General features: G+C 44.4%; 1 protein-coding gene across 11 annotated transcripts in view; it reads left to right on the forward strand.

Annotated features, from left to right (window-relative positions):
- The window catches only part of PTK6 (protein tyrosine kinase 6), a 53,745-nt gene extending 37,660 nt beyond the window's left edge, over nucleotides 1-16,085 (forward strand). For 9 of the 11 annotated variants that reach the window (XM_083146749.1, XM_083146741.1, XM_083146744.1 and 6 more), the window contains 2 exons: nucleotides 11,436-11,589; nucleotides 13,775-16,085. In XM_083146749.1, the coding sequence (XP_083002875.1) occupies nucleotides 11,436-11,589; nucleotides 13,775-14,019 (399 nt within the window). In that variant the 3' untranslated portion in view covers nucleotides 14,020-16,085. Of the gene's footprint in view, nucleotides 1-11,435; nucleotides 11,590-13,536; nucleotides 13,695-13,774 lie in introns of those variants that run through there. The other 2 variants (XM_083146747.1, XM_083146748.1) reach the window with 2 other exon arrangements.
- Nucleotides 16,086-21,985: the final 5,900 nt, after the last annotated feature.

Genomic DNA, 21,985 nt, shown 5'->3' on the forward strand with positions numbered 1-21,985 from the left:
AGGGTAAGTAAGAATTCAATGGGTGGTTTACTGTGGTCAGACAGCTCGAGGCTGTTCCGGACCGCTTCCATCCCACTGGTATGTGGGATGATGGTGTACAAGGACTGGACGTCCATGGTCGCCAGCCATGTATCAGGAGGGACACAGATGATCTCACGGATCTTTGTTAGAAAATGTCCAGTATCTTGTATATAACTGGATGCACTGCACATAATAGGCTGTAGAAATTGATCAACATACACAGCAAGCGGCTGGAGTACCGACCCCCTCGCCAATATAATCGGTCGGCCTGGCGGACACTCCAGCCGCTTGTGTATTTTCGGTAAGGTGTAGATAATTGGTGTGACGGGGTAGTCAACTGTGAGGAATTTTTTTGCACGTTCATCTATCCAACCTTCAAGTAGTGCTTCATTTAGCACCAAGTCAATGCTCCTCTTGATGGCAGTAGTGGGGTTATGTGTCAGTCTGGTGTAGGTGTTGACATCTGACAGTTGTCTTACAATCTCAGTGTTGTAGTCCACCCAGTCCTGGATGACCACTGCCCCGCCTTTATCGGCGGGGCGGATCACTATGTGATCATTATTCTTCAAAGTCACTAAGGCCTCTCTTTGTGCCACTGTCAGATTATAAAATTGTGGCTTGGCAGTAGTAACGGTAGATATATCATTACTGAGCATGCGGGAGAAGGTCTTAATGCTGTCATTTCGTGAGATAGGGTCAAACGTACTTTTCGTAGTGCATCTAGTCTGTGGAGTCACCTCAGTGGTATTTTCTAGTGGGAAATGGGTACTCTTTACCTAGAAGGGCGCCCGCGATTGAAATCGCGGGCGTCGGGGGTAAAAATCGCGGTCATCGCGGGCATCGCGGGTAAATCGCGGGTACATAAAAATCTGCTACCCGCGATGACCGCGATTTTCCCATAGGGAACAATGTTAAAAAGGCTGATTGAGCGCGATTTTAATGTAAAATGCCTCAATGCCCGCGATTTGGCCATAGGAATCAATGTTAAATGGGCCACAGAGCCCAAATAGGCACAATTAACCCTTAAATGTCCCCCCAAATTTTTAACGCCACCCCACGATCCACGCCAACCCGAAGCGTGGCGAGCGCAGCGAGCCCGCGAGGGGCGGCGGTACGCGTCCTCCGACCTTTTCATGCCCTACTATCCACTAGGGCGTGGAGTGAGAATATAATAGTGTGGCGAGCGCAGCGAGCCACCGAGCCCGAAGCGTGGCGAGGGGACGCGGATACCTTCACAGGTAGACGCGTCCCCTCGCGGGCTTCACAGGTGTCGGCGTCGCCACGGACACCTGTGAAGCCCGCGAGGGGACGCGTCTACCTGTGAAGGTATCCGCGTCCCCTCGCGGGGCTCGCTGCGCTCGCCACGCTTCGGGCTCGGTGGCTCACTGCGCTCGCCACACTATTATATTCTCACTCCACGCCCTAGTGGATAGTAGGGCATGAAAAGGTCGGAGGACGCGTACCGCCGCCCCTCGCGGGCTCGCTGCGCTCGCCACGCTTCGGGTTGGCGTGGATCGTGGGGTGGCGTTAAAAATTTGGGGGGACATTTAAGGGTTAATGGGCTCTGTGGCCCATTTAACATTGATTCCTATGGCTAAATCGGGTCCATTGAGCGATTTAACAGTAAAATCGTGTCCATCGGGCCTTTTAACATTGATTCCTATGGTAAATCGGGAGCATCGCGTCGCGGGCATCGCGGGTACATTTATGGCCGGCCGCGACGCGACCGACACGATTTCCATGTTTAACATGGGTTTCAATGGGAAATCGCGGGCATCGCGTCGGTCGCGTCGCGGCCAGACATAAATGTACCCGCGATGACCGCGACGGGCGCCCATCTAGGTAAAGAGTACCGGGAAATGTTCCCTAAGTCTTAGTTTCCTACAGAATTTGTATTTGTCAACTGTCCAGTCAAATCGATCGTGTCTAGTCGTAGGTACAAATGACATGCCAAGGGAAAGGACTGAGGACTCAGCTTCAGATAGAGTATGGGAGGACAGGTTAAATATCATATTTGATATTTTCGAGGTCTTCCTACTTTTCTTCCTCCCACCCCTCCTCGGGTGCTTCCTGCTCCTCGACCTTTGTGGGCAGGGGGGAGACCAGGATCTAAAAAATCTTTCTTATTGCCGCGATGGTCAGAATAATCGCTCTTGAATGATGTCGCAGCAGATGAATAATCAGGGCGTCTCTGTTCCCTGTATTGTCTATTCCATGGCGTTCGTCTATTACCACGTCTATCAAACGGATCCCCAATCAGCCATCTATAAACTAGATGATTTTTGTAGTCATTATTGACTATATCCAGTTTTTTTCGTTTAAAGAGGACTAGATCTTGGTGGTATGTTTCTACCTGGTTCTTTAATTTATCTAGCCAGAGCTCACTTTTATCTGCAACAAGTTTTTTAAGCTGTTGAGTTTTAAATGTCTTAATTTCTGATCTTACTTTTTTCAACTCAACTCCTACTTCCTCAATGACAAGTAGGAGGAGGTCTGCGGAGCACTTATTAAGTACTCCGCACCACCTGGCACAAAAAGATGGATTTGTTCGTCCAATTGTTGGAACATTAGAAATTCTAAAGTCTCTGGGGATCCGCTTGTTTCTATGGTAATCACTTAAGAACTGCCCGTGTAACAAAAAATCCATTTCACGTTTTTTTAGTTTTAAATATCGATAGAATAAATCGGATGAGGTTTCAGTTGGTAAATCATTAAACTCAATTTGCTCAAAGTAAACTTTATCCGCATCATCATCCGTGAGCGATATTAACTGACTTTGAGCAGCCAACAACAATTCTTTGTCAATCACATTAATCCCAGCATGGGACATGACAGACACAAAAAAATGAATAAATAAAAAAAACAATCAATAATATATCAGGCACCAGGAGTAGCTTGTCAATGCAGTGTACCAGGTCTGGAGAATTTATAAAAACAAACTAGAGAATAAACTCAGTATAAGCTTGGTCCGCTAGTATACACACATAATTTGCATATTTTTAGTATATAGATAAAGTAACAACAGTAGTATTAAATCCAATGGGTGCTGGATAAGAAAACACCATATATCCAGTTTATGATGTAGTCACAAATACAGTCCAGAGATCCGCACTCCCATCCAGGTGTATTTTGCAAAAATTGGGGTGCACAGGCATAGTCGTCAACGTTTCAACCCCGGAGGGCCGTTTTCAAGACAGCTATAGAGATCAGTGTGTCACCACAGCAAGCCAGGCATACACTGAGGCTACCATGGAGGTTATTTATACCTTAGCCAATCGGGGCTAATTGCCCATAATCAACAAATAATTAACAGGTGAGTGAATCCTCCTAACACACACCTATTCAACAACGCGTTCGCTTACATGATCTAAACAGAGGTATGCACAAGCGCTGGCTGGCAATATGTTTTTCTTATCTGGATGAAATACTTTGTGGTTTATGTGTGTTTGTCTTGTTTGTACATGGGCTAGATAGGGCTGGCTTGTGATCTTGACCAATCAGTATTGAATAGGTGTGTGTTAGGAGGATTCACTCACCTGTTAATTATTTGTTGATTATGGGCAATTAGCCCCGATTGGCTAAGGTATAAATAACCTCCATGGTAGCCTCAGTGTATGCCTGGCTTGCTGTGGTGACACACTGATCTCTATAGCTGTCTTGAAAACGGCCCTCCGGGGTTGAAACGTTGACGACTATGCCTGTCTATTACTCCTGAATAAATAAGCGTTGTACCTACTGTGGTGGTGAGTGCCCTCTCTGGCTTAAAAAACCGGACTGTTTGCTACTTTTGGAAAATTTCCCTTTCCCTAGGGGTGCACCCCAATTTTTGCAAAATACACCTGGATGGGAGTGCGGATCTCTGGACTGTATTTGTGACTACATCATAAACTGGATATATGGTGTTTTCTTATCCAGCACCCATTGGATTTAATACTACTGTTGTTACTTTATCTATATACTAAAAATATGCAAATTATGTGTGTATACTAGCGGACCAAGCTTATACTGAGTTTATTCTCTAGTTTGTTTTTATAAATTCTCCAGACCTGGTACACTGCATTGACAAGCTACTCCTGGTGCCTGATATATTATTGATTGATTTTTTTATTTATTCATTTTTTTGTGTCTGTCATGTCCCAAGCTGGGATTAATGTGATTGACGAAGAATTGTTGTTGGCTGCTCAAAGTCAGTTAATATCGCTCACGGATGATGATGCGGATAAAGTTTACTTTGAGCAAATTGAGTTTAATGATTTACCAACTGAAACCTCATCCGATTTATTCTATCGATATTTAAAACTAAAAAAACGTGAAACGGATTTTTTGTTACACAGGCAGTTCTTAAGTGATTACCATAGAAACAAGCGGATCCCCAGAGGCTTTAGAATTTCTAATGTTCCAACAATTGGACGAACAAATCCATCTTTTTGTGCCAGGTGGTGCGGAGTACTTAATAAGTGCTCCGCAGACCTCCTCCTACTTGTCATTGAGGAAGTAGGAGTTGAGTTGAAAAAAGTAAGATCAGAAATTGAGAAATTTAAAACTCAACAGCTTAAAAAACTTGTTGCAGATAAAAGTGAGCCCTGGCTAGATAAATTAAAGAACCAGGTAGAAACATACCACCAAGATCTAGTCCTCTTTAAACGAAAAAAACTGGATATAGTCAATAATGACTACAAAAATCATCTAGTTTATAGATGGCTGATTGGGGATCCGTTTGATAGACGTGGTAATAGACGAACGCCACGGAATAGACAATACAGGGAACAGAGACGCCCTGATTATTCATCTGCTGCGACATCATCCGAGAGCGATTATTCTGACCATCGCGGCAATAAGAAAGATTTTTTAGATCCTGGTCTCCCCCCTGCCCACAAAGGTCGAGGAGCAGGAAGCACCCGAGGAGGGGTGGGAGGAAGAAAAGTAGGAAGACCTCGAAAATATCAAATATGATATTTAACCTGTCCTCCCATACTCTATCTGAAGCTGAGTCCTCAGTCCTTTCCCTTGGCATGTCATTTGTACCTACGACTAGACACGATCGATTTGACTGGACAGTTGACAAATACAAATTCTGTAGGAAACTAAGACTTAGGGAACATTTCCCACTAGAAAATACCACTGAGGTGACTCCACAGACTAGATGCACTACGAAAAGTACGTTTGACCCTATCTCACGAAATGACAGCATTAAGACCTTCTCCCGCATGCTCAGTAATGATATGTCTACCGTTACTACTGCCAAGCCACAATTTTATAATCTGACAGTGGCACAAAGAGAGGCCTTAGTGACTTTGAAGAATAATGATCACATAGTGATCCGCCCCGCCGATAAAGGCGGGGCAGTGGTCATCCAGGACTAGGTGGACTACAACACTGAGATTGTAAGACAACTGTCAGATGTCAACACCTACACCAGACTGACACATAACCCCACTACTGCCATCAAGATGAGCATTGACTTGGTGCTAAATGAAGCACTACTTGAAGGTTGGATAGATGAACGTGCAAAAAAATTCCTCACAGTTGACTACCCCGTCACACCAATTATCTACACCTTACCGAAAATACACAAGCGGCTGGAGTGCCCGCCAGGCCGACCGATTATATCGGCGAGGGGGTCGGTACTCCAGCCGCTGGCTGTGTATGTTGATCAATTTCTACAGCCTATTATGTGCAGTGCATCCAGTTATATACAAGATACTGGACATTTTCTAACAAAGATCCGTGAGATCATCTGTGTCCCTCCTGATACATGGCTGGCGACCATGGACGTCCAGTCCTTGTACACCATCATCCCACATACCAGTGGGATGGAAGCGGTCCGGAACAGCCTCGAGCTGTCTGACCACAGTAAACCACCCATCGAATTCTTACTTACCCTGATAGAGTTAATTCTCACCAAGAATTATTTCATGTATGGCAAAGAATATTTTGGTCAGTGTAATGGGACTGCAATGGGCAGTAATATTGCCCCGGCGTACGCCAATATTTTTATGACAGCGTTTGAACAAAAATATATCTACCCACTGTACGGTGACAAACTGACGAAATATTTCAGATATATTGATGATGTATTTGTTTTGTGGTCAGGCACCAGGGAGGAGTTCATTAGTATGATTGAGACTCTCAATGCATTAGATGAACCGGTTAAGTTCACGTTCGACATCGACCAAATGAAAATGAATTTCCTTGATGTTACGATATTTCGGGATGGTGACAAGCTTGGCTCGACATTATATAAGAAAGAGACAGACCAAAATACGCTGCTCTGCGCCAGCAGTCAGCACCCTAATGCGCTCAAGGAAAACCTGCCAGTGTCGCATATCCTTAGAGTACTTAGGAATAACTCATCTAATGGAAGAGCAGAGACACAGATTCTAGAAATGAAAAACCGTTTACTTCAAAGGGGCTATACCACCACCACAGTAGACAGGTGCATTAAGAAAGCCTACAAAAAATTGTCAAATACCGAAATACAGAGGTCACCGAAAAAGAAAGACAGGATGACCTATGTCTCCACATTTGACCACACTTCAAATGTCTCCAAGGAGGTACTGAAGAAGTATTGGCCAATTGTGGCTTCAGACCCGACATTGAAACTGGACAAAGCGCCCCTTCCGATGTGCGCCTACAAAAAAGGACCCAATTTAAAAGAACTATTAATGCGCCCTACGTTACAACCATCTCCATCTACTGAAACATGGCTACGGAGTAATAAATTGGGGTGTTTTAAATGCACTTCTTGCACAACATGTCAAGCAATGTTAACAGGACCTTCCTTCCCCCACCCTCACTCGGGTAAGAAGATTAAAATAAAACATAAATTAACTTGCACTATGGACCACGTCATATATTTGCTTACGTGTCCCTGCGGACTTTATTATATTGGCCTAACCACCCGTAATTTTCGGGATCGCATGGCAAACCATAGACTGTCAATACGCTCAGCATTTGAAACTGGCAGATCAGACAAGCCGGTCGCAAGACATTTCTTAAAGCATATGCATCAGGTAGCAACAATGCGCTGTATGCTTATTGATCATGTACCTAAATTGTCGCGAGGGGGGAATAGGGAACTGATACTCAAGAAAAAGGAGTCCCGATGGATCTTTGATCTGAATACAATTGACCCTTATGGGTTAAATGAGAATAACCCCTTAAGTATTTTCCTGCAATAAGTAACAATTTTTTCATTTTTTCAATTTTATCAAATTTTTTTCATTTTTTTCAATAAGTGTGTTTGTCATGTAGAATATTATCATGTTCTGGAGATATACACTGGACTACCTCACCACTAGCGACTACACCGTGCTGGTGATACTCCTGGTGGGGGGGATGTTCGGTTTTTTAGAAAAAGAAAACAATGCTGCTGTTTATGTAAACTACCATGGATGATTTATTTCTACCTGGCCTTAATATTTAGTATATTATGAGATATTAATTGATACCTAAAAAATTATTTCTCTATAGACAAATATACCTCCCAATAGTATTCCATGCCACCCTTGTGCCATTTTTCATGTTATGTCGTTATAGCTCTGTAGATTGCATGAGCTGAGAAGTCACAGCTAAAGGGGTGACACGCAGCACTTATTTGTTATGTGGTGTTCGTGTTTATTTTTGTATGTCAGTTTTTTCTATTTGCCATATACTATGCCTTTAAGCTGACTGGAACGCATGTGAAGCGCATAACTTCCGGGTCCGGACAATGCTTGTTAATTCAGGCATGTTCGTGCACCGGTTACAGGGACTGTGCCTAACATATGCTATTACCAATATGCCTGAATTTCTTTGTTTATATAGCACAATGGATGCTGTACGTCTTAGTTGTATCAGCCGCCCCATGTGACAGCTATCAGCTGACTGGAGACGACCTATCAGGTCGTGGAACGCATCTGGACCGCATACTTCCGGGTACGGGTGGCGCTGGTATGGGCTGGCGTCCTCGTGCACCGGGCGGGACAACAACGCGTTCGCTTACATGATCTAAACAGAGGTATGCACAAGCGCTGGCTGGCAATATGTTTTTCTTATCTGGATGAAATACTTTGTGGTTTATGTGTGTTTGTCTTGTTTGTACATGGGCTAGATAGGGCTGGCTTGTGATCTTGACCAATCAGTATTGAATAGGTGTGTGTTAGGAGGATTCACTCACCTGTTAATTATTTGTTGATTATGGGCAATTAGCCCCGATTGGCTAAGGTATAAATAACCTCCATGGTAGCCTCAGTGTATGCCTGGCTTGCTGTGGTGACACACTGATCTCTATAGCTGTCTTGAAAACGGCCCTCCGGGGTTGAAACGTTGACGACTACGCCTGTCTATTACTCCTGAATAAATAAGCGTTGTACCTACTGTGGTGGTGAGTGCCCTCTCTGGCTTAAAAAACCGGACTGTTTGATATATATATATTTATTTATTTATATGTGTGGAAGATCCAGTCCAGGTTTTCAGGCAGCAGCAGGAAAATTAGATCCAGTCCTGGTTTCCTAAACTGATGTGATCAAGGTTTGGCTGATTAGAAATACCCGTGACTTCTTGTTATATGTGTGTCCAGGGCGGGAGGTCATTGTTTCCAATACTGAAAAGCGTCGAGGTGACAGGCCGGTAATGTAATATTACATTAGGTGCTTTGGAGTGTATCCTGACTGTGAAATCTATGGAAAACCCTGCGATGCTCTAACCTACAAAATAAATACGCAGACTCCAGCTATATCCTGTCACTATATATATATATATATATATATATATATATATATATATATATATATATATATATATATATATATATATATATATATATATATATGTATATATATATATATTATACACTAGTAAGCCCGCTTGAAGCAAAAGCTTCGAAAGCTAGTCTGCTACCTTCTGTGTTTGTGTTTGTGCATGTGTAACAAAGAGATGTAGTTTCACTCTGTGCCAGCAGATGGCAGTGTTTCAGAGACTCACAGACACTAGATATATATATATATATGTATATATACAAAGAATCAGGGTGCGCTAAGGTAAATCATACAACTGGTAACGATTCCAAAGTACAAATATTTAATAGAAACAATGCCAAACAATGGCTAAAAAGTTAATATCATACAAAGTTACACTATGATATCACAATTAGTTTTACAATCTGAGAGAAGGCCCAACGCGTTTCGTCACCAGCGTGACTTCATCAGGGGCGTTTTGATGTCTTGATTGAAAACTTGTGCGGAAAGCACTTCTTGGAGCGATAAGTGTTAAAGTATCCCCAACAAGCGGTATTTGTCAGAACATCACAAATAAGAATTGTACAGATGCATATATATCGCAAAAACATTCAAAAAATGTTGATGGAAATAGATACACAATAGCAAATCTCCAGAAATTCTGTATCTCCACACCTTATGTGAAGTGGTGTTAACATCAAGGGTCAACCAAACAAATAGTCCTGGATGGCCAAGGTGCTCACTCTAGTGTGTCCAAATGCTGAAGGGTGAGCACCTTGGCCATCCAGGACTTTGTATGATATTAACTTTTTAGCCATTGTTTGGCATTGTTTGTATTAAATATTTGTACTTTGGAATCGTTACCAGTTGTATGATTTACCTTAGCGCACCCTGATTCTTTGTATTTCTATCTGTTCTGGGTTCCAGCTAACAGGGGACCTTCAGGGGTGCTGCTTTGGGCTATTAGGGCGCGATATTAGGTACCTTTTTTTTTTTTTTTATATATATATATATATATATATATATATATAGGTGATACATACATGTACAACACTACAGTGTCGGCTTCACAGAGGTAATAAATATTGAAAAATGGTGATATATTTTTTCTATTTGTCACCTGTTTTCTGACAGTTGCTTTGTTGTATGAAAGTTTCCCTTGCTTGAGAATTCCACAGAGAGCACCAGGGTTGTGTTACTCTCATTATTGTCATTCCTGTCACTGTTGCCCGACTGGGCTTTCTATATATATATATATATATATATATATATATATATATATATATATATATATATATATATATATATATATATATATATATATATATATATATATATATACTATTGGTATATATATACTATTGGTATATATATATACTATTGGTATATATATATACTATTGGTATATATATACTATTGGTATATATATACTATTGGTATATATATACTATTGGTATATATATACTATTGGTATAGCAGGTGCTTTGCACTGGAGCCCCTGAGCGCTAATGGGTCACCTCTGCCCAGACCAGCAATGCATTATCCACTGAGGTCCCTGCATAACATTTTGTGCAGTGTCAGATGAATGCCGCAGAGCAGAGTGGACCCCAGTGCCTAAGGGACCTGTCCCTTATCTTAAGGCTGCACCACTCTACCTTTTTTCCCATTCACTGCTGTAAGTTAAAGGAAAGCACAAAGGGCAGGGGCGTCTGTCACAGACAGAGTAGTGACCACTGTGTTCCTGCTCCCAACAAGGTACATGCTCCCTGCATTCATACCATGCAGGACATTGTGCTTGTACCCTAGCCACCCACTGCCTCTCCCTGCCATCCTCTCCCTGTCACCTAATGCTCCCCATCACCCTCTGCCTCCCCTTGCCTGCTGCAGTCACCCCCTGCCTCCCCTTGCCTGTCACTGTCACCCTCTGCATCCCCTTACCTTTGGTTGTCACTGTCTTCCTCTGTATGTCAACCTCTTCCTGCAATACACTGTCACCCTCTGCCTCTCCCTGTCACCCAGTGCCCCCTGCCTTATGCTGTCATCCTCTGCCTCACTCTGTCCCCCACTGGATCTCCCAGCCCTTACACCCCTGCTTTCCATTGTCACCCTCTGCATTTTACTGTCATCCACTGCCTCTCCCTGTCGCCCACTGCTGTGTGTCATATTGTGAACTAGGGTTTGAGTGGAGGAGGAGGGCCCAAATTTTAGTTGTGCACATTGGCCAACTACTGACAAGTTCTGCCACTGTATGGATTGTGTACTGCTAATACGTTACATACGTATGACTATGTAGTCATCACACACGTAGTATTCGGTGCTAGAAAAATGCTGAAATCTTCTGGGCCCCAAATTAATATGGATTCATTAATAGATATGGGGACAGATGCAATAAGCTTCAAAAGTGATAAAATGGAGAGTGATAAACAACCAACCAATCAGCTCCTGCCTGACATTTTTCAAACACAGTCTGTTACATGGCAGGTAGGAGCTGATTGGCTGGCTGTTTTTATCACTCTCCATTTTATCACTATTGAAGCTTAGTGCCCTATCATGCACCATATCAGGCCATCCAAATTGTACTGAATTGACTACTCTAATGGCTTTACCTGCCTAAACTTCTGACTCTGAAAAGGTTTTTACACTAATGTGCACTTTATACATGTAAATCACTCTAAGAATTTCAATCCTCTCTTACAGGATGATTACTACATTTCTCATTCTAAGCAAATCCCTTATAAATGGACAGCCCCTGAGGTTCTGGCCTTTGGTCGTTACACCATCAAGTCAGATGTTTGGTCTTTTGGTGTTTTGTTGTTTGAAATTATGTCCCGGGGAATGATCCCATACACAGGTAATAGATATTCCATTTGGATTTTAAGATGCCAAAGTATTCTGTAGGTATAGGTATACAGTATAGGTATAATGTATCATGTAATGACAGATATAAGCCACTAACTGGGGTAGGCAATGCGTGGCATTTCTAGTTCTACAAGTGTTGGGTAGCAGTTGTAGGACTGTCACTGCCAGCACTCACTGGGGCAGATGTATTAAGCTTTAACAAGAGATAAATCCAAGGGTGATAAGGAGAGATAAACATCCAGCCAATCAGCTGCTAACTGCCATGTTACAGCCTGTGTTTGAAAAAAGTCAGTAAGGACTGTACAGCAACACATTGGGCCTTATTTTGGTTCATTCTTTCTGTCAAAATCCTTCTTAGATGGACAAAACCATGTGCACTGCAGGGGGGGCAGATGTAACATGTGCAGAGAGAATTAGATTTGGGTGAGTAATTTTGTTTCTGTGCAGGGAAAATACTGACTGCTTTATTTTTACACTGCAATATAGATCTCACTTTGAAGTAAAACCCCACCCAAATCTAATTCTCTCTGCACATGTTACATCTGCCCCACCTGCAGTGCACATGGTTTTGCCCATCTAAGAAGGATTTTGTCAGAAAGAATGAACCAAAATAAGGCCCCATTGTTTGCTTTTGTGTGGTGATAAGCGACAGAGTGGATCGCTAACATACAAAGTAGTAATCATGATCAGCATGAGTAATGTCTGGTAAGTGTCCCTTCATCAACAAATATAAAAGGGTTGCCATGACAACTATGGTAAATGCAGTAGTGGACGATGCACAGTAATTTATCACAAAAAGTAATTTAAAGAAAAATTACCCATCAGTGTACATGCTTTAGATCAGGCATGTCCAACGTTGGCCCTCCAGATGTTTTGAAACTACACATCCCAGCCTGCTTTGCAATAGTTTTAGTATTCTCTAATAGCAAAACTGTGGCAAAGCATGCTGGGATGTGTAGTTTCAAAACATCTGGAGGGCCAACGTTGGACATGCCTGCTTTAGATAAATACAGTTTAACCTGTGAAGAGTGTTGGACTGGGTCATGAATTGCCCACGGGGGAGATGCAGTGGTAGGGGCTCATATGTAGGGGTGTGACCAGTCTCAGAGGGGGTGTGGCCAGCCACTCAACACGTCCCCTCCTCTCTTAAAGCATCTCTAATAATTTACCAGATTAATAACAGCAATGAACTGTAGAAAATACTTCATGTAGTCCTGTGCAATTTAATGTAGCATATGTATAATTCAAATGCACAGTCTAGAACCTGATCCTTATAGTAGGAGGTTTTCCCTCAGGCAGTGGGGACCCCTGGATGTTTCCCATGCTAATGCTTGTGTCGACCTAATGTCCTGTTGACCTAGACAAATGTCGACCTTGACCCATGTCGAACTAGACCCATGTCAACCTTGCTGTCTGTCGACCTAGTGGCGTCGACCCAATGCTTGTCGACCTAGTTGGTGTAGACCTAACAACCCGCACCCCCTGTGGTCCAGTCCAACCCTTCCCTTACCACCAGACATGTATATAGCCCCTTTAAGTGTTTGTTATATATAAATGGGTAGGAGGCAGGGGATACCGTTATTGGGTCACCAGCAAGTTGTTAGACAGTCATTAGGTCGACATACATTTAGTTCGACATGAGTCTAGTTCGACATGGGTTAGGTTGACAGTCAAAAGGTCAACATGGGGTTTTTCACTGTTTTTTGAGCCTACATGTGAGGATAGGCGGTACTTCATGCCCTACCATCCACTAGGGCGTGGTGGGAGAAAAAAATTGTGTGCTGAGCGCAGAGAGGCACTGAGCCCATAGCATGGCGAGCGCAGCGGATGCAGTGCACTTTAACCTGGTCCATGTCGACTGTGAAAAACAGTGAAAAACCCCATGTTGACTTTTTGACTGTCGACCTAACATATGTCAACCTAACCCATGTCGACCTAGACTCATGTCGACCTTCCTGCATGTCGCCCTAATGACTGTCTTACAACTTGCTGGTGACCAACTGATCCACACCTGGAGGCAGACATCAAAACTCATCAGCTTGATTTTTACAGTGGAACCAATTGTAGAAATAATTTACAGCAGAGATAAAATAACAGGTAAGCAGATAAGTACAGTAAGGCAGATTCTAAACTATACAGAGAAGAGAGTGATGACTTCTTTGTCCTGCTTTCCGTAGGTGTCTCCAACTCAGAGTTGCTCGACTTCCTCAAAAAAGGCCAGCGCTTGCAAGCTCCACTGAACTGCTCTGATAAAGTCTACAATGTCATGCTGGAGTGTTGGGAAGAAGACCCCAAAAAGAGGCCGACGTTTACTGAGCTGAAGATTTCTATAGATAACCTGTCAAAATATGAGGCCTCAGACATTTCTCCCAAACCTCCCAAAACAAAAAGATGGCTGGCCAAGCTTAAAAAATTTCCGTAATTCCCCGAAACATTGCCCGCCATTAATGGGCCCCAGGCAGGGCTGGTGCAAGGCATCTCAGTGCCCCAGGCACAGTTACAGATTTGCACAGTTGGGAGATTGAGCCCAATGACTACTGTGCTGAGCATCACCAACAACAGAGGGGTAATTCAGACCTGATTGCACGTAAATACGTGCGGCAGCCAATTATCGATACACTGTGAGGCCATCCTGTGGTGAAAGCCTGCTACTTTTTTTTATCGCTGGCGGTACAAAAGGCGATTGACAGGAAGTAAGCGTCTGGGGGTGGTAACGGGATGTTTCATGGGAGTGCCAAGAAAAAAGCTGTGAGTGACAGGGAAAACACAGCCGTGCCCAAGCAATTCAGGGGAGGTTGTGTGACATCAGTAACAGGCCGGATATGCATGTTTCCTTGCAGCTGTTGCATAAGTTTCTGTCTAATCTGTGCCTGCGGGGAGTGGTGCCCAGTGTACAATCATTCGATGCTGAGCGGCTTATGAATATTTTAAACATATCACACGGCTGCATATACATTTGCAGCCATACGCATCTATTTGTACAGTGAAGACATTCATTTTCAAGGCAAGATTTCACTGTGGCGGGGCAGCGTCTTCCTGAATTCTGGCCTAGGATCAGGTCTGCATTCCCCCCATAGGAGGTTATTTTGGGTTACTCTTTCTGACAAATTCCTTTTAGATGGACAAAACCATGTGCACTGCAGGGGGACAGTTGTAAAATGAGCAGAGAAAATTCGATTTGGGTGAGTTATTTTGTTTCTGTGCAGGGTAAATACTGGATGCATTATTTTTACACTGCAATATAGATCTCATTTTGAAGTAAAACCCCACCCAAATCTAATTCTCTTTGCACAAGTTACATCTGCCCCCCTGCAGTGCACATGGTTTTGTCCATCTAAGAAGGATTTTGTCAGAAAGAGTGAACCTAAATAACCCCCATAGTGTGCAGATCTTCAAATCATCACATCACAGTTTAGCAATATTGAGTGCATGCAAATAATAATCAATCAAGATCATTAAATTGAAATATCTGCCTATATTATCCTATCTGTAACTGTGTTCTGTATACATTTTCCATCTTTCCTTTTATAAGGTCGACAGGGTCATTAGGTCGACATGGGGAAGGTCGACAAGGCAAAAGGTTAACATGGGGTCATTTGACTGTTTTATGAGTCGACATGTGCCGACAGGCGGTATTTCATGCCCTACCATCCACTAGGGCGTGGTGGGAGAATAAAATAGTGTGCCGAGCGCAGCGAGCCATGTGAGGGGACGCGGTGCTATGTTGACTGTGTCGATGCTTGAAAAAATAAAGAAAAAAATTTGTTTTTTTTAAAAACTATGTCGACTTTTTCACTGTCGACCTAATGACCATGTCGACCTTATACCTGTCGACCTAATGACCCTGTCGACCTAACACCTGTCAACCTAACACATGTCGACCTAATGACCCTGTCGACCTAATGACCCTGTCGACCTAACCCATGTTGACCTTCAGTCAGGTCGACCTAAATGCAAGTCGACCTAATGGTGTAGACCTAATGCTTGTAGACCTAAATGCAGTCTAACGAATGATCCCATTACCTTCATACATATACCCCACAATTGCTTATGGGTTAAGGGCCCTACATACGCAGAGATTTGTGCCAGAGATTCATAACGGGAGATTCAGCATGAAAGATTTTACTCTCTCAGATAATGAGCCACATACAGAGAGAATTGTGTCAGAGATTCATAATGGGAGATTTTAAATCTGTCACAGAAAAAGTGATGTAAAAACTGCACTTCATAACAAAAATAGGAACTAAAACCTTTGTGCTTCATTTCAATTTATAATGTAAAATTCTTTAATCTCTTTATTATGCGTCTAAAAAACTGTGACCAACTATTGATCTGCAACTGTACTTGCATTTAGAGGATGATGCAGTATATATCTGTTCACATTCATATTGTGCAGGCTCCATCATATACATTTGCAAGTCATCTGTAATTACTCCTTTATTGCCCGCATGGCTATTTTCCCATATGCTGACTTAATATGCAACAGTGACCCCCCCCCCCCCCCAACATTTAATAATTGGTGGTAGTGTTCCCCCATAAAAAGTTTAATCATTGGTGGTATAGTGTGGCATCCCCCTCTCCCCTCAACCGTTGGTGGCACAGTGTAAAAAAAATAAACTTACCAACCAATGCCGGAGTCTTCCAGCGTCGTGTCCTCTCAGCTTCCATCCGACTGCAGAGGGTGGGCGCGGCAGGTCCAGGAGGCATCTGTCTGTCTTCAGCAGGGCTTCCAGCGGCTTCAGCAGGGCTTCCAGGCGGTGGCAGTGGGGCTTCCGGGCAGCCCATCTCCAGCAGTTAAAGCAGGAAACGTAGCTGATCATCTCCATGATGGGTCAGGGCAGAGGTAGGAGGCAGCCGGGACCCTGGAGAGGGAGAAGCGGAGGCCGGCTGCAGATGGAGCCTGCAGCCAGAGCCAGATTAAGGTCTAAATGGGCCTGGAGCTGAAAATGATCAAGGGCCTATTATGCGCAATAATAGGGATTGTGGCCAGCACCTAATAATGTGGGTGGCGTGACCAGTGTTCTGTTTGGGTGGTCTGCTCATGGGTGTGTCTCTATTTGTGTGAATACTTTCAACTAATTATATATGCCTGGAAAAGGCAGGGGGGGGGCATATGAAAAATGCATGGAGATATATTGGCGGGTGCATTCCAAAGGTGCACCCGCAGGATCCCGGTGTCCTAAGATACTTGCAGGGTGAGGCGGCACTCATGTCATAAAAAAAATACTGAAAGCCGAAACTTGGTAGACAACATTTCAGCACCTTTTATGTGGTCACCTAAGTTTACCACACCATATACCCCTTATACAAATTATGCAACACAATAGTAACCCCCTTATACTGTACTTGCCTCTTACACATTATGCCACATGGAATGAGCCAAAATTCACACCGACTGAGCCAAAATTCACACTATGGCACACAGATTTAATCAAAATTCACGTTATGCCACACAGATTAAGGCAAAATTCACATTTTGCCACATGGATTGAGCCAAAATACACACTATACCAGGCATGTCCAAAGAGTGGCCCTCCAGCTGTTGTGAAACTACACGTCCCAACATAGTTTTAGCATTCCCTAATAGCAAAACTGTGGCAATGTATGATGGGACTTGTAGTTTCACAACAGTTGGAGGGCCATAGTTTGGACATACCTGCACTATTCCAAACAGATTGAGCAACAATGCACAATATGCTACAGAAATAGGAGCATTGCGCGCCGTTGGCGCGCATTAAAAATTTACACCATAATGCCCATTACATTTTAAGCCACACACTATAATCTCCATTACGTATTATGCCAAACACCATAATGCTGATTAAAAATTATGCTACATAAGTGCTGCTACCTACATGTTCATTGCCAGGGGTTTCATGTTCATTTCCAGGGGTTCCATGCTCGTTGCCATGTGAGATTATATGCGCATTGCCAAGGTGGAATACATGCTCGCGGTAGCTGGGGGACAGCCGCAGCCAGGCATAAATGACAGCCGGACAGAGAGCAGGGGCTGTCCGGCTGTATTCAGAGCACTGCATGTCCGAGCTATTTGAAATAATACCCCTTTCACACCAGAAAATGCAGGGACTTACCCGGGAATATGGTCCCAGGATCATGCAGGGACATTCCCGGACTGGCTCCTTTTACACCAGCATTTTCTGGTGTGAGGGGGAGAGAAAACCACCCCAGCCCCCCTTTAAACAACCAGCTATATCTTCAGAACCAACTGACCCATTTATATGTAGGTTTTGAATGATTTTGGTCTCGTGAAACTGGGCCGTTTGGTTCCAGAGAAATCTGTCCTCAAACAACATGAACAGCCATGAAATTACATTTCAGAAATTAAACAAAATTGGTTTACCCGCAATATCTCTAGAACCAATGAACCCATATGGACCAGGTATCAGATTGAAGGCCCAGCGATTTGGGTTCGACTGAGATCAACCTCCAGCTTCTGTGATACAAGAGCCGTTGGAACCGGGTGGAGGTTGGAATTAGCGGGTCCCATGTTATCCTATGGGGAAAATGTTCTAGTTTTGCCTGGCGGTATCTCCGGTTCTCAGGGGGCTAGCGACGCGGGGCTGGGCTCGTTGGAAAGCCCTGGCCCTCAGCCTATTTGAAGAGTGGGCCTGGAGCTGTAGCTCCATCATGCCCATTGTTAAACCGGCCCTGCCTGCAGCTTCTCCTTTAGGCGGGATTCAGAGCACTCGCTCAGAGGGGCAGATGTATTAAGCCTTAACAAGAGATAAATGCAAGGTTGATAACAAGAGATAAACATCCAGTCAATCAGCTCCTAACTGACTTTTTTCAAACAGCCTGTAACATGGCAGCTAGCAGGTGATTGGCTGGGCGTTTATCTCTCCTTATCACCCTTGCATTTATCTCTTGTTAAGGCTTAATACATCTGCCCCAGAATGCGCTGTGAGCCTGCTATGCTGGCGATGTTCTGAGCGAGTGCTCTGAATTAACCAGCGGGGCTGCTAATCACGGGGCGGGGAGGACGCGCTTTTGAAGTGCTGTGTTTGCTACACACACACACACAGCAATTTTCTGCCATTTTCTGAGCGATTCATTTAAAATACGTAAAATCGCTCAGAAAATGGCTTCATAACGCCCTGTGTGTGGGGCCCTTCAGACGTTAACCACCACAACCTCCCAACACAGCGAAGTGTCTACTCATGGCTGATTTTAAAGACTTCTCATAGTTTAATCACCAACCACAAATGTGGGGACATAAGCTTTTCAAAGATTATACCTTGTAAAACATAATATGAGAGTGTAGCACATTGGTCAAGTACTGCATTCACATATTGGGAACTAGTGCAATAGTGCTCGGAGAAAGAAGAATAGTCCTAACATTCTATATATAGTATGTGAGTCTGTATATAGGACTAACTGGTACTGCAGGCTCAAAATATATGTTCCATTTATAGCGAAGGGTTTTCCAGAGCCTACAGTAGCAGCAGGAATTAATATATTGTAACAACGTACAAAATCACTTACAGGGATATCCAGTTATCAGCAATAATTTACCGCTGCTAAAGGATTCTCTGGGGCTATCGTATTTCTTATACGGTACTTATATGTTAGTTGGGCGCCCACTATAGTTAGTACGCTCATACCCCCACTATCCATGTCAGCATGGAGTTGATTTTATATGGTGTGGCGAGCGCAGCGAGCCACCGAGCCCGAAAAGTGGCGAGCGGACGCGGAAAACTAAGCAAATAGCTTAGTGGGCGCCCAACTAACATACAGATGGGGCAGGTCTCATCATTGCAGGGGATGGCGACGTCAGCCGCCATCCCCCGCCACCCGCCATCTGTACAGCGAAAGGGGACACGCGCGCTTCCCCCGGGTCACCGCCGGCTTGTCGGCGGTCACCCGGGGTCCCAACCGCCTCCCCGCACCCCTCCCTGATGCGGAGACGGACAGGGTTCCCGTCGCCCCGCCGACGGAAACTGAGACGAGCGTGCGCGTGAGACACACGCGCGTCTCAGTCAGATGGCGAGCCGGGCTGCTGGCGGATCGCCAGCGGTGACATTTTGGCGATTCGCCAGCAAAGAAGAGCCCAGCCCCATCTGTACCGCTTATCCTGTGATACTGGCTCTTATAGGGAATTTGGTTGTGCCCACCTCAGTCAAGCAAAGCCAAATCCACAGCACATAGGTCCATGTTTTTTTTTTTGTGAAACGTATGTATTTTCAGGAGACAAAGGAATATGTTCTGACTGCAAAAATGGAGCTCAAATTGTACACAGTGAAAAAATCCTAGATAAAAAAAATTTTTAGAGCCACATTTTTTTTTCAGGACTAATCAGATACCAGCCTAAGAGAACTTTGTGAGAGAGGATGTTCTGTACACTGGAATCCCGGTGGAAGGAATCCCGACAGTGTTCAGGTATTATACTTACCTTCCACCCGCCCCCCTTGCCCACCCTGCTAGTGCCTAATTCTTGTACCATGCCATCTAAACCTAACACCTACCATCCCCCGGCAGCCTAACCCCTACCTCTAAGTGCCTAACCTTAACCCTCCCTCCCTGCAGCCTAACCCTAAGTGTGTACCCCCCCCCCCCCCCTCCCCTTACTGAAAAAACCTGATCCCCCACCTGGCTTAACACTACAGTTCCCCGCATGCATATACTCAGGATGCCAGAAGTTGGCATTCCGGTATCCTTGTCAATGTCAACATCCGGTGCCGGTCTCCTCGAGGTAGTTGGGATGTCGAGGTCTTGTGACTGCTGACATCCAGTCCACCAGGATGCTGAATGCATCCCATTCTGAACAGGTAAGAGAGTGAGATCTATTGGCACTTGTAGATCAAATTGATTCTGCTATCTTAATTGCCAGTGCCACTGTTTTAGGTGGAGGCCTGGCAAGAGCTGCTCTACAATTGCTTTGGTGCTTCTGTCACCCAGCTCCAGCCTCCTGGGAGTAGCAGAGGCTGGAAGGTTGGCTGCATCAGTCCCTGCGCTGCCTGAGAGGAGGGAACTCTGCCTGGATTCTTCTGCCCCCTTCCTCACCCCGGCATGGGATCTTTCCTCCCTGACAGTCTGGTGTCTACTCTCCCACCTTGCAGCGTAGGGCTCTCTGGTTGCCGGCTGTGCTGTTGGAGTTGCATTTGGGTTGACATTGTCGAGCTGCATTTCTGAGCTGTGTGGTGGCTGTAACATCATATTCTTATACCAACAAAGGATTCTCCATAAAGTTTCTTGATTATTGTTATTGGCTCCTAAAGAAATCCATTGTTAAGGAGAAAGTATGAGGGCCTATAGGAAGTATGCTAGAGCTGTCATTTGCCCACGTTACACAGATTCTGAGGGGGAAATTCACAAAGCTCGGCCATGATGGCTGAGCGACAATACAAATGATTAGGAACAGGTTCGGCAGCGATAGGCCTCGTTTTCTGCCTGAGAGCAAATTTATCTAGCTGCCGAGTTCTCAGGATTTGCCATCATAATTGAAGGGGTGGCCCTTTTAACCTTGGGGATATCTTCAATTGAGTTTGTTGTCAGGCTGATTTGCTGGTTTTCATCATAGGATCCCAAGTTATTTTCATAATATAGGCTTCAATGGGACAGGAACAGCCACAGAGGGCTTCCCATTGACTGGCATCGGTGGTATTCCCCTTCAGTTACGCAAATGAGCAACATGTGTAAACATACATGCCGCTCCTCAGTCCGGATGGATCAGGTTATGTGGTTTATTTTTGTAACCCCTGAGATGCTACTTGAAATGAAACTAATGCGATCTACACTGGATCTCTGTGAGTATATTTTTTTTCCCACAGCTCATTATTGGATTCTATGTAGACAAGGTAACCGCTCTACATTGGAACATGGGTGAGTATATGGGCGAGATTTAAAGCCGCCCGAGATCAGCGGCAGTGCGAGTACAGACGGCCGTCGGCTATTTTCCCTCATGGGGGTCCACGACCCCCATAGAGGGAGAATAGAATAGGTGGCTCGCGTAGCGTGGAAAGCGCAGCGAGCCCGCAGGGGGCTTTGTTGCGCTGGCCACGCTGTCTGAGTCCGGGCAGTCGGGATAATGACTGTCGGGACCCCGACTGTCGGAGAAACATACCACACCCAAGACACTATGGGGGACATTATTTATATTGCACTATGGGGGTATTTTGTTTCTGCATATGGCTCTATGTGTGGCATTCTGCATAGGCACTATGGGTTTCATGCTGTATATGGTATTACTGGGGGCATTATGTATATGGCACTTTTTCTGCCATCGAGCAAGAAAACCCTAGCAGTGAGCATGTAGGTAAGCGGCATTATGTGGAATAATATGTCATAGACATTAACGTGTGTGGCATATTGTGTAATGGGCATTACGGTTTGCATAATCCCCTGGCCCACAAAGCCATGCCCTATATTTT

The sequence above is a fragment of the Crinia signifera genome, chromosome 6, assembly GCF_055691185.1.
Source record: "Crinia signifera chromosome 6, ASM5569118v1, whole genome shotgun sequence".
Classification (NCBI taxonomy): domain Eukaryota; kingdom Metazoa; phylum Chordata; class Amphibia; order Anura; family Myobatrachidae; genus Crinia; species Crinia signifera.